The sequence below is a fragment of the Heptranchias perlo genome, chromosome 34 (genome assembly GCF_035084215.1).
Source record: "Heptranchias perlo isolate sHepPer1 chromosome 34, sHepPer1.hap1, whole genome shotgun sequence".
Lineage (NCBI taxonomy): Eukaryota > Metazoa > Chordata > Chondrichthyes > Hexanchiformes > Hexanchidae > Heptranchias > Heptranchias perlo.
This window is the reverse complement of record NC_090358.1, coordinates 24,468,435-24,482,231: the sequence shown is the minus strand read 5'-3', so window position 1 is coordinate 24,482,231 and position 13,797 is coordinate 24,468,435. Positions and strand designations below refer to the sequence as shown.

The 13,797-nt window shown below is 41.8% G+C and overlaps 1 protein-coding gene across 1 annotated transcript in view; it reads right to left on the bottom strand.

Annotated features, from left to right (window-relative positions):
* The window catches only part of efl1 (elongation factor like GTPase 1), a 228,278-nt gene that overhangs the window by 56,027 nt on the left and 158,454 nt on the right, over positions 1 to 13,797 (bottom strand). Inside the window, exons 16-17 of the mRNA XM_067971612.1 lie at positions 7,258 to 7,389; positions 640 to 787 (exon numbers count right to left, since the gene is read on the bottom strand). Coding sequence (XP_067827713.1) covers positions 640 to 787; positions 7,258 to 7,389 — 280 coding nt within the window. The remainder of the gene's footprint in view (positions 1 to 639; positions 788 to 7,257; positions 7,390 to 13,797) is intronic.

Here is a 13,797-nt window from a genome sequence, read left to right as displayed (position 1 = left end):
AGCCAGTTAATTGTAGCTGCTTGTGTGATGAGGTCAATCAGAAGCTGGTTGTAAATGTTTGTAAATTTCAGGCTGCAAGTCAATTACTTTTCTTTTACTTTGTATCTGTTACGTATAGCATATATTATTTGGAGTGTGACGGACATGCATTAGTTGTAAGATCTTCTTTTTCTTTACACATGATGGCTAGATATTCACTGCAAAAAAGTTTTTCCTTTAAATGTCGTGGCTGGTCTCCTAATCCACTAACTGTGGAGCCTTTCTGAGGCTGGATATAAACATGTTTCTTCACTCACTGCAAATTGCTTATTGCTGATTTGTTCAGCTGGAAGGGGATGCTAGGATCTAAAGCTAAACAAAGGAACATCATGTTTTAGTGTTTAGCAGCTGAAATGCCATGAAGATGGTGGTTCCCATCAGGAGGGCAGTCACTGCGTGATGAGTTTTGAAAATATATCTAATTTACAAATTTACTTTTTATTTTAACTATTTACATATGGGTGTATTTTATGAGTAAATACTCAGGGATAAGTTATGGAGCCACATCCTGAAGAATTCGTTCATTGTGGTGGTTTGCGCTAATCACTACAGGAAATGTACTGAAGCCACTAGGCTGTGTTTCCTCGCTCACTCTCTAACCTTTCTCTGAGGTCATCCAAGCAACGCTGGAGGTGGACCTCTCCAGCAGTTATTAATACGTGCTCTCCGCTCTCCTGGACTAGCACTTCCACACATGGGTCGGCCTGGTTAAGCAGCTTCATCCCTCTCACCAGCTGTGGCATTTCACCTGTACGAGCAAAGGAAACAAATCCAAAAATGAAGATCTAGCTTTAGGAGGTACAGGGTATACATGGCATTCAGAATCAGCAGATCAGTAACACACACCATTCGTCTATACAAGGTACATAGCCCATAGGCCAACTATGGACTCCATCCATGAGCCTATTAATTCCCTTATTGGGGGTCCCCACCTTGTGCATTCCTGTCTGAAGACTATGGGCAGGATTTTTACTCAGAGCTGGGAACCCCACCCATCCGCAGATATTCGCATGGGGAACCCGGAAGTGAATTGAAAGCATTGCCATCTGCAATCGCAACTCAACTGAAGGTGATTATTTGAGTTTCCAGGTTTCCCACGTGCCAGACAGCTAGATTGTTAGGCTGGCTGCCTGTCGGGAGGGTAAGGAGCTGCAAATCAGAGAGGGAGCGGGAGGGAGAGAGAAAGAGATTGTCGGCCTTGGAAAAAAATTGGGAGGGGGGGGGGGGGGGGGGTCAGCCAGCGACAACATCGGGGAGTCCAGCCAGCAATGGAGTTCGGGGAGGGGGGGAATCAGCTAGCGACGACATCGGGGGAATCAGCTAGCGACGACATCAGGGGAGTCCGCCAGCATCAGGGATCGGGGGTTCAGCATCGGAGGAGGGGTCCACCCATTTCGGTGGAGGGGGGTGGGTCAGCCGATCGCAGAGGTCCTGTCGGCCAGGTGAACTCATTGGGCCTGCTCCTCCTGGCCCACAAGCAATGCAATACAGGCACTCACCTCATGGTTCCAGCCCTTCTCACCTGCTTTCACCTGACGTGATCAGAAGTGATGGGAAACTTGAACAGGTGAGGTAAAATTCATTTAAGTTTTGAAATACACAAAATATTAAGTACCTCAAATATCTCAATGAGGTACAGTGCCCCTTTAAGTATCAGCCCGCCGGCTTCAAATGGGATGGGATTTCTGTTGTCCACACGCAAACAAACCTGCCTGAGTTAAACCCAGAAGTGGCTGCGTTGGAGCCGGGATGTGGTCGCTTTCCAAATATTAACTATTTTGACGAGACCCATCCGCCCCCAACCCACCCATTCCTGGGGGTTAAAATTACCCCACAGTGAGTCCATGCCGGCACCATGCTTATAAATTCCAGTTTTGTGGTGCAGTATATTTTTTCCCCATTACAAGTGGCTGCCCAATATAAGGTTGAGGGGGGGGTGGTCAGTAGGTCTGAAAAGTGGAAGAAGAAGGGTTTATAGGCCATCCTTAACTTACACTTGATTTAAAAGCGTAACAGAGCCTACAGATGCAGCTACACCCAATCTGCTTGGATGTACTCCTATGTTGGTTAGCGGAGTATATGTTGAACCAGTAACACACTGGTTTTAACAATCTCCCCAAAGTAACTGATTCTCTGCTCGACCCGTGTTGAAGTATTCTTTGGCTTTCCAGTGTTGTCTATTTCCAAAGCCCACCTGACTGGGGTGGAAGTGCTGCTGTGTCCGGTTTGGTACTTCTCACAGGATCTGCACCCCAGAGGGTGAGAAATTGAAGAAAAATTGGGAAGGAAAAACTCATCACAGTAAGCAGCAAAAACCAGTAACACCAGCATGGAATGGGGAAAAAAACTTTAAAAAAATACATGTGTGACACATTTCCCCTCTACTACTTGACTTAAAGTGAGGAATTGCATTTCTGGCATTATTTCACCACAAAAACCATCAATAAACAGAACCAGTATAACAATTCACCCTAATTGGACCTGACTGCAGTTTATTCCAACACAAAGGTGTCCAACCTGTAGCAATATCTGCAACTTGAGATAGCTACAAATTAACATGGAAATAAACTCTATATACGGCCCCCAAATTTTCAACGTTTGCACCTATGCAGCCCGCAAAGAGAAAGCTCAGACAGCCTGGCTCTAAACTGTTCCTTGCCGTTCAGTCCTGCTCCCTCTCTGGTGGCTGTCTGACTGACTGGGACATGGGTGAATAAAAGCTAAAACAGTGATTTGCTACAATTTGTCACTTACCCAATTCTCTTCCTATCTGTTATGCCTCAGTTTCATTTGTATGCTGACTTCCTAACTCTTTTTGTAGTCCTCTCTTTTTTTCTGCTTTTTATTTCCTTTTATATTTTCTCTTGTTTTTTTTTAAAACTGCTATCTTTGGACTTAATTCTGTTCTTTCCTTCTTAATTTTACTTTACATTATCCTCCCCTTCATTCTCCCTTCCTCCAGGTTTCCATTATGGAATCAATAATTAACAATAAACCTTCATCGACCTTAAAAGGGTGCCTGAAAGTATTGCTTTAAACATTTCCATTTCAGCAGATGGCATTACAAAATCCCCAGTTTAGTCAGCCTGTAGTCTACACTCGTATTTGCGTAAGTGCTAGGCATCTCATCAATCTGTCACCAACAGCAGCACAGGTTACAAAGATTCTCCCTCGCAGTCTAAAACATAACATATAACTCCAAACAGCAACAAAGCTCTGTAAACAGCCAACAACTTTCTAACAGTTGTTCATGGTGCAGAACGTAAGGCAGCAAAAAAAACTACAGTAGGCATTTTTAATCAACTACCAGGTTCTCGTGATGCAACAATAAAGGTTACAAAAATTACTAACTCTTCATGTTTACCATTCAGCTCGGGGATTCTGAGATCTTTCTCGACATGAGAGCTAGATGGAGAAAGAAGTGTACGTGCAGGTTTAAGCGTAAGAGACGAAAGATGAGGCCGAGGTCCAGGTGAACTGATTCTTTTCATGGATTCTACTGCTGAAGACGAAGTGCTGAACAGACTTTGTTGAATCTTGTGCGGTAAATGGGCGCTGGCCAGTGCTGTTTCTACGTGTCCCACTAGGACCTACATTTTTATGGAGGCACTTCAGATGCTGGCCATGAGAGGATCTCGAACACTGGACCGTTCTAGTGCTGTGCCTTGATGTATATAGTAGTTATAAAATAAAATGTGAAAAATCTTACCCTTTTGAAGGCACTTGCTACATGGATTAGAGGATTAAAAATAGATATTTGGGAGTGAGCACCAAGACTGTTATTGACTTGAGGGATCCAGGTCATTAGCCACAACAGCAAAGCTCAAGTAGTTTGCAAATGTCATCAGGAACCCTTGACAGCTTCACAACTCATTCCAGGTTTTATTAAAATAAATGCAAATTGCTCTTTTTTTTACTGTTTCCAAAAATCTCACTCCCAACTGGTTCTCAACTTGTGATGTTGTAGCATAAAACTAAGGGTATTTACTACTTACTGTGATATCTGACCTGAAGCACCGGTATTATGAAATTTCTGGTGAAATAAATCCACATTTATGCAATTTTGATCAAGTAATACAACTGCTGAACCCTGTTGTACATTTAAAAGGAATTATTTCATAACAGATTAAATGGGATCATGCTAAATGCTATATGCACTCCCATGATGGTTCAACCAGTTTGCTGGTGAGTAACAAGAACGATATAGACCAGAACTGCCCCAAGTTTGATTCCCAATCAGTGCTCAATTCCTCTGGGGTTATAAGTAGGGGCACTGCCATCGGCTTTGCTCTTTTTGGGTTAAGGAGGGGAAGACCTGCCAGAGCTTTCAGTCCCAATGGCTATTCAGGGTCTTCAGTTGGACATCAGATGAAGATTGGGTCAGGCACTGCTGTGCTGGGTATTAAGGAATCTTACAACACCAGGTTATAGTCCAACTGTTTTATTTAAAAATCACAAGCTTTCGGAGGCTTTCTCCTTCGTCACTCGCTCACCTGACGAAGGAGAAAGCCTCCGAAAGCTTGTGATTTTTAAATAAAACAGTTGGACTATAACCTGGTGTGGTAAGATTCCAACCCCAGTCCATCACCGGCATCTCCACATCATGGGTATTAAGGGTTATGGAGCCAAGATGGTTTGATGTAGTTAAGATACAGGTCAGCCATGATCTAATTGAATAGCAGAACAGGCTCAAGGGGCTGAATGGCCTACTTCTGTTCATAGAATCATATAGAAAGTACAGTTCAGAAACAAGCCATTCGGCCCAGCAGGTCCATGCTGGTGTTTATGCTCCACACGAGCCTCCTCCCACCACTCTTCATCTAACCCCATCAGCATATCCTTCTATTCCTTTCTCCCTCATGTGTTTATCTAGCTTCCCCTTAAATGTATCTATGCTATTCGCCTCAACTACTCCTTGTGATAGCGAGTTCCACAACTCTAACCACTCTTTGGGTAAAGAATGTTCTCCTGAATTCCCTATTGGATTTATTAGTGACTATCTTATATTTATGGCCCCTTGTTCTGGTCTCCCCCACAAGTGGAAACATCTTCTCTACATCTACCCGATTAAACCCTTTCATAATCTGAAAGACATCTATCAGGTCACCCCTCAGTCTTCTCTTTTCTAGAGAAAAGAGCCCCAGCCTGTTCAATCTTTCCTGATAGATATAACCTCTCAGTTCTGGTATAACTCTAGTAAATCTTTTTTGCACCTTCTTCAGTGCCTCTATATCTCTTTTATAATATGGAGATCAGAACTGTTCACAGTACTCCAAGTGTGGTCTAACCAAGGTTCTATACAGGTTTAAGATAACTTCCCTGCTTTTCAATTCTATCCCTCTAGAAAGTGCTTGGTTTGCTTTTTTAAAAATGGCCTTATTAACCTGTGTCATTACTTTTAGTGAATTGTGCATCTGTACCCCTAGATCCCTCTGCTCCTCTGCCCTATTTAGACTCATATAGTATGTGGCCTCCTTATTCTTCCTACCAAAATGTACCACCTGACGCTTAGCGATATTGAAATTCATTTGCCAAATACACACCCTTTGTGCAAGTTTATTAATGTCTTCCTGTACTTTGCCACAGTCCTCCTCAGTGTAAACTATACCCCCCAACTTGGTGTCTTCCACAAATTTTGAAATTGTATTTCTGATTCGAGTCCAAATCATTTATGTAAATGGTGAACAACAGTGGTCCCAGCACTGATACCTGTGGAACACCACTTCCCACCCTTTGCCAGTCTGAGTAACTATATTTAACCCTCACTCTCTGTTTTCTGTTTTGTCGCCAGCTTGCTATCCATTCTGCTACTTGTCCCCTGACTCTACATGCTCTGACCTTAGTTATGAGTCTACTATGCAGTACCTTATCGAAGGCCTTTTGAAAATCCAAATATATTACATCTACTGCATTACTCTTGTCTAACCTTTCTGTTACTTCTTCAAAGAATGCAATAAGGTTGGTCAAGCATGACCTTCCTGTTTGAAATCCGTGCTGACTATTCTTTATTATATTTTCGTTTTCTACATGTTTTTCTATTACATCTTTGAGTACGGATTCCATTAGTTTTCTTACCACCGATGTTAAGCTAATTGGTCTATAGTTCCCTGGACTTGTTCTATCTCCCTTTTTAATTTTAGGAATCACATTAGCTGTCCGCCAGTCCTCTGGCACTATTTCCTTTTCTAATGAATTTTTATATATATGTTATAGTGCCTCTGCTATCTCTTCCCTAACTTCTTTTAATATGCGCGGACGCAATCCATCTGAATCAGGGGTTTTATCCTCTCTAAGTTTGATTAGTTTATCACTTATCTCCCCCCTTTCTATCTTAAATGTCTTTACATCTTTTTTGATCTCTTCTTCTAATGTCATGCCCACCATGTTAGTCTTTCTGGTAAATACTGAGGCAAAGCAATTATTTAATTTTTCTGCCATTTCGCTGTCATGTTCACACGTTCCCTACGTTTGACAAACTGCCAACACTCACTGCCAAGTTTTTCCATGAATAATGCCCACTCTGGCAGGATACCCTCCCGTAAATAATGCCTACTTGGGCAACTGTGGAACCAAACCGGCAGGAGCCAATGCCTGCAGGAGATACAGGTAGGAGAAAATAAGGTGAGAAGTATATTAAGTTTTATAATAAAGAACACAGAGTTATAAAGAAAAAGGCAACAACACAACTGAGAGCTCAGGTGGGACTGGTAACTTGCTCAAGCTTTAGTTTCAGATTACGGCAAAATCTAAACCACTTAGCGTGTTACTATTTTATAACACACTTCTAGCTGCGCCTCACCTTGTGTGGATAATACATGCTTTCAATGGCAGCTAACTGTTTTATAAACTGTTCAGTGCAGTTCATAAACAAAATCAGGTGGTTATTTGCTGCACTTCACCATCACAGTTACAAGAAAATGTTATTTCCTCTTCAAGGGCTACACATCGCAATAACATGGACTAAGAAGCTCGGTCATGTCCCTGAAAGCCTATTCCCAGGAACTCCATACAGGCTTGCTCTGGGTCACTCAACTAACAATAATAATGAGGCAAACTTATACTCATACCAGGACAACCAAGTATCCTAGGGATGCTTATGCAAATGTTGTTTTACTGATGGGTAGCATGTTATTTTATCAAACAATATATTTCAACTAATCCACCCAGATAGTGTCATGACTATCTGTATTGGCTGTAATGTATAAAGTCACCACGCACTTGGATGTTTGGGTTCCACAGCAACTCTTACAATAGGAGTTGCCTCGAAGTTCAAAGGTGTAAAAGGTGGACATACAGGAGAAGTTGACAAAGTAGCCGATTTTAAGACGTAATCATCTAGGCCTCCAATACCTATTGTTGGAAAATAAAAACAGAAACAGAGTCAGGAACAGTTGTTCAAAATAATTCAAGCAGTATTTTAAGCAAGTCAAGCATTCTGATTAATGTGAGAACATACAACTTTATTTGTACTGCATTGACTGAAATCACTTCAGTACAGAATGCAAACGTAAACTGGTTGGACAGTGAACCTGAATAAGTGATTTGACCCCAGCAGCCAGGAAGCGCTAATTAGTTTTAAAAAAAAGATGTGTACAATTTTACGACTGTGAAGCTGCAACACGAATGATTCATTACAAGTTATCACGTAGAAAAACATAGCTGCAAATGGATCTTCTAGAAGCAGTTTAAACACTTCAAATATCTCTAAGTGAGCCTGCCTGCATTCTTCAAATGTAGCTAAATATTAGGTCTCAAAACTGCTGTGTAATAAAGCATCAGCCAATATTTTTACGGGCACAAAGTACATCATTTTCTCAGCAGGATTTAAAGGGGACCTCTCGCAGTGATGCAGAAAATTGACATTTCAATCTAAAAGTAGTGTCGCCTCGCCAATTTCAGCATGCAACTTTAGACTTAATAAACTTATTTTAAAATATATTTAAAGATTGCATCTTCCCTCTTAATAGCAGCTGAATCGTTGCACAATATTACTCCTCGCTAAGCTGACGTATCAGTTCTTTTCTCAAGTGCTTGCTTAGATGTAAAGCTGTGCGGGAAGGGAATGTTTAACCATAAAATCAAAACAGGTTATACACCAATGGTTACAGATCAGTGAAAAGAGATGGTGGGGGGGGGGGGGGGGGAAGAGAGGAGAAAGGGTAAAATGATGACAGTCTTTTCATTATTGAGCATGTAATGGTGATTTGGAAAGCCAGAGTGGAACTGCTGCAGACCAGGTGAGTGGAGATACACAACATGCAGACACTTGCCCCCTGCCTAGGGACACAGGTGATAATCCTTCAGGTGGGACATCTGGGCAGAGCACACCCACAGAGGGCCCAAGCATGATGCAGCATGCTCCAAAAGCTGCAGCAGTGACTGTATTGCATCTTCACAACAGCTAGCAGGGAATGGCTGAACAGCAGCAGACTCATCAGGTGTAGATCTAGTTGTGCAAGTGTGCAGCGAGGAGGGTGACATGCAGGAGGGCTGAGATCAAGCTATTGCAAGGTGAGACTGAAAGAGAAGGAGAAAGACTCAGAGCAGGAAGAATTAGCAGGAGATGTAGGCATGGAAAAAAAGAGCTGTGAAAAGCAGCAGCAGGACTTAGTGTAGTGAGCAGACAGGCACTGAAAGATTGGGGAGCATCATGGCAAGAAGCAACTAAGGAAGTGCAGAACATAAGAAATAGAAGTAGGAGTAGACCATACAGCCCCTCGAGCCTGCTCCGCCATTTAATAAGATCATCGCTGATCTTCAACCTCAACTCCACTTTCCCGCCCGATCCCCTGAAGTGAGTTGGGGAAATGGAATATCCAAGATATCTTTCAGAGCGTGCTGCACTGTGCTTACTGCATGCTTAGCCCCAGTGTCCCTCCTTCAGGGTTGCTCCTAGGGAAAAGTTAGGAGAAGAAAGTAGGAATCAGGGAGACTGAGACATTGAGGCTGAGCACAGGAACCGAGGCACAAGCTGACATAAGAGGCTTGCTGAGAGACAAAGGATGAAGAGAGTCTAGAACAGAGACTGAAAGGAGGCAATACTCTGCACCTGCAGAGGTTGAAAGTGTAAGAGAGTGAGAGTGAGTACGCGGAACCAAACAGACACAGTCAGGAACAGTGCCAGCAAGAGCCCTGGGTGCAGGAAGGAAAGTGCAGCAGAGATCCCTGAGTGCCAGAGAGCCTGAGCGCAGAGTACAGCAGAGATGGAGAGGTGCAAATAAGAGCAGCCTGATAGCACCCAGAGAGGGCAAGTCCAGAGAATAGCCCAGAGAGGGAGAGTGCCCTGAAAGCATACTGGAGAGGACAAAAGGCCTGGGAGCAACCCTGAGAGGAAGCCAAGAAGAGAGAGAATGAGACTGAGACTGCCAATCTTGTTGTATTCAAGGAACAATGACAACCAAAGCAGTTACCATGTCGTAAATCAGTTGGTAAGGACAGTCTAGGTATTCAAACCTCAAGGTATAAAAGTGAGTTAGACAAAGCCTGATACCAAGGGAGGTTAATATTGCGGTGGTATTGAACTATAATAACTTGTAAAGTGTAAGGATCTATGATATCCTGTGAAATAAACTGCACTGGACAGAGAGCACAACCTGTAAGGGAATGAAGTAATGCGAGTGCCCTTCATTTGCTTGTACGCAGTTATTGTTCTTCAACACTACCACACTTTGGGTCTTGACCAGTAGTTACTTCAGAACATTAACAGCTGGCAGGGCAGGTGACTGCATCACCGTGACAACCTGACAAACAGGTTATAATAGTAGAATAAAACTAGGCATACAATTCTGGAATGCAACAGAAAGTTACAGGCTACACAATACCAAACTGCCTGCTAATCTTTTGGACCTTGCAGCCTCACTCTGGGATTCCAGCCCTTTTTCAATTATAATCTTTAATTTACTGATAAGAAAGAAGACTGCAAGAAATTATTCAGAGCAGAATGTCTCTACATTTATATTATTAACCTTTAGATCACTGAAAAGCCTAGGGAAATTCTCCACCCCCTTAGCCAATTATTTTTTCCTCTCTGTTTTCAGATCGCACACTGTGATGTTTAAAATATCACCATTACAGCTGCTCAAACATCAGGAGTAACTTTATCACAGTAATATTAACCGTACTTAGGTCCAAAATATGCACTTAAAACACAATTTTAATTATACAAGTAAAAAAAATGTACACACTTCAATTCTGCTTGTCTCTATTTTCCGCCATCTATTCTTTACCATCATCTATTATATTTTTAACCTATTTTTCCTAACGCTTTTCCCCCTAAAAAAAGTTTAAAATCTTCTATTTGCTTGTTTTGATTTTCTCCTGGCTTCTACCATCTGTTTTGGAGGTGGGTGCAAATTTTAAAAATCCAACTGGCTGAAAACCAGAAATAAAGAGAGTTTTGCCAGTCAGTAAAAACCCTAAATTGGAGGACTGCCTTGGTTTTGTCACAGATTACAAATGGGAGCAAGTCAACTTTCTATGTATTTTTACATATCGAAACCAGAAAGGGGGTCTACCATTGGGGTACAATTATCCGTGGAACGCACAAACAGGAAGCGACCAGATCGCTAAACTCATCAGCATGCTGGAAGAGTTAGCTCCCGAGTTATCCAAGTGCAACAGGGGTTATTTAAACAACATGACTGTCCCCATAGAACTGATCTAAGATGGCTCTCCAAACACTGATCAATCGGTTTGTAATATCACTGCGACATGCAGGTTTTCCCAGGCACGTTCCCGCTCCAAAATAGCAACAATCCTCCTTTGCTGGCTACTCAAATAAGAGACTTTCTGTTGAAAACAATATAGATCGCAACAGTCAATTGGGAGCATGATTTTAAATCTCTTGACTATGAATGGGTAAAGACATCGCCATTTGTCTCCAGGAAAAGATCAGTTGTGATGTTCTGTTTGGCAAAGTTGTAAAATTAAGTTTACTTACACAGTTAGAAGGGTATGCTGATAGGGTTAGATGAAGTAGGGAGGGAGGAGGATTATGTGCAGCATAAACACCGGCATGGACTTGTTGGGCCGAATGGCCTGTTTCTGTGCTGTACATTCTATGTAGATGCTGACAAATATTAGCATTTTAACAAATAATTATCAGAGAACATGGAATGAGAAAAGGCCATCAAAAACCTATCAAGTCTGCACACAATCTGTGTCATGAGCAATCATGGAATCTATATTTCCCTTCCCTCAGTCCATTTAACCTGCTGAGCAAAAACCAGGCACAAAAGCTCATATTTACCTACATAACAATCACAACACTTCCATGTAATCCACTGTATGTAAAACATTTTGAGATATCTGAATAACTGGAAAAGGCTCTATATGTCTGTCCTTTTATTCACAAATGTAAACAAAAAAATCTCCAGAATATCTGGGCACAGCCACATCTCCACCATTCTGTTCTGTCCAGTTGCCCTACACTGACATCAGGAAGTGATGCTTCAGTTGTACAGGGCCTTAGCCAGACCACATCTGGAGTACTCCATTCATTTTTGGACACCGAACTTGAGGAAAGATATATTGGCCTTGGAGCACAGATTCAGCAGAATTATACCAGGGCTTAAAGGGTTAAATTATGAGGACAGGTTATATAAGCTTGGCTTGTGTTTCTTTGACCTTAGAATGTTCAGGATTGATCTAATCAAAGTATTTAAAATGTTTAAGGGATTCAATAGGGTAGATAGAGAGAAATTATTTCCTCTGGTGGAGGAGTCCAGAATAAGATTTAATCTTAAAATTAGAGCTGGGCCATTTAGGAGTGAAACCAGGAAGCACTTTTTTGCACAAAGAGTACTGGAAATCTGGAATTTGCTCCCACAAAAAGCTGACTGCTGGGTCAATTGAAATTTTTAAGACTGAGATCGATTGATATTTGTTAGGAAAAGGTATCAAGCGAACAAAGGTGGATAAATGGAGTTGAGGTTCAGATCAGCCACAGATCTAACTGAATGGCGGAACAGGCTCGAGGGGCTGAATGGCCTACTCCTACTCCTGTTCCTATGCTCCATTCCTCTCTCCTGTCTCCCTGAAGCAATGGAATCACTGTCACACTTGATCAACACAGTGTATACTTATTCCCACAGATTTCAAATCTGTTCCCAATCAAATATTCATTCAGTTCTTTTTTGAAAGAGGTAACCAATATCATGAGCTGCTTTTGCCAGGAGTCCATTAATCTGTGGGACAAAAAATTTCTAGTCATGCTCGAGGATTATTAATGTCCACTCGTTCTGTGAGTACAGTCCAACTCAACACGCCTACTTACATCTACATCTTCAAAAGCTCAATTTTCTTTTCTTGATCGAAAACAATTCTGAGAGTCTCTCTTCATAACTTGGTAACCCAAGTTCTACAGAGTCATCCATTGCTCTTCCCTGTACCCGTCTCTATGCATCAACATGCTTTCGAGGTTGGGGTGTTCCCCTCACAGCTCCCTCAATGGTTCAGTGAACTTAACCCATGAGTAGATGAGCTATTCAGGCCTTGAGGGTCCCAGGTTCGAACCCTGTTCTCAGCAGTGGTGAAGCTGCAACAATTGGCCTCAGCTGCCCCAGTATTATGGAAGGAGGCAACAAAAAAAAAATCAACAGTCAGGGTTCCCAATACCGATCATCATTCAGCAATCCCTGATGGAAGGGCTGGCTAAAAAAACAGGATCGCTAAAGGTGTAATCTTCCCAATAGAAAGCGGCCTGCCAATGGTCACAGTCAACGTGCAATCAGGCAAGATACTCGAGAGTGCTTGACATTCGTGGAACCAAACCCCAGCAAGGATTCAATGCCTTCAGGAGAGTAGGGAAGAAACTTGGTGGAAGGATAAACAATTGGATGCTCAAAACTGCACAAAAATCTTCCATTTCACCTCACTAGTTACAAAGTTAGAATCTCATTTAACTTACAGTCAAAATACATCATAATGTTTGATTGGCATTGCCGATAACAGCTTTGCATTGACTGGAAACATTCAGTAAATGATCGATAATCACATCCAGATCCTATTTCTTCGCTAGCTTTGCTAATGGGCACACTTTGTATAAGCTTTGTGTTTCCAGTTCAATGTGACCTTCTGCATCTAATGGAACAACCACCTCAAGTCTACAGTGGACGTAGCTTGACAAGTTTAAGGATGGAGGCAGTGTATGCAAATACATTTATTTCCATAAGTACCTAGTTTCTGAATAAAACGTTACTTACCAACAGACAACTATGTACCAATTGTACTGCTGGTAACTTTTGCCTTAAATAGATTTCAATTTGTAAGTTTGGATTTACAAAAAAAAAACCCGGCTGGCTGCATGGGAAGGTATGTATAACAATACGGTATCTGTGAAAACAGGCAACTGCAGTTAAAACCCAGTAATCAATTACACTTCACTATTCAGACAGGTTAGAATTACAGATGCAGCCACAAACCATCTCTTTCATCAATAGGTTCAACAATCAACAAAATGATCAAAACCATTTGAAACATGTATGTTTAGTTCCTCATCCAAGTTACTCCAGCATAAATTTAAATAGTGTATTGCATCGAGCTTTGTGAAACAGTAAACACCTTAAATCACAACACTGCATATTCTCTGAATTTCAGACAGTTATGAAATTGTTTAGACTTCAAGTAACATTGTCTGGTACACTGTTTTACATGGCAATTTATCAATTCAATAGAGGAGGCACAATGTCAATCATCATCCATCGTGCCTGCCAATAAGAAAACAATATAGCGGCTAAATGTGCTACGTATACAAATCTG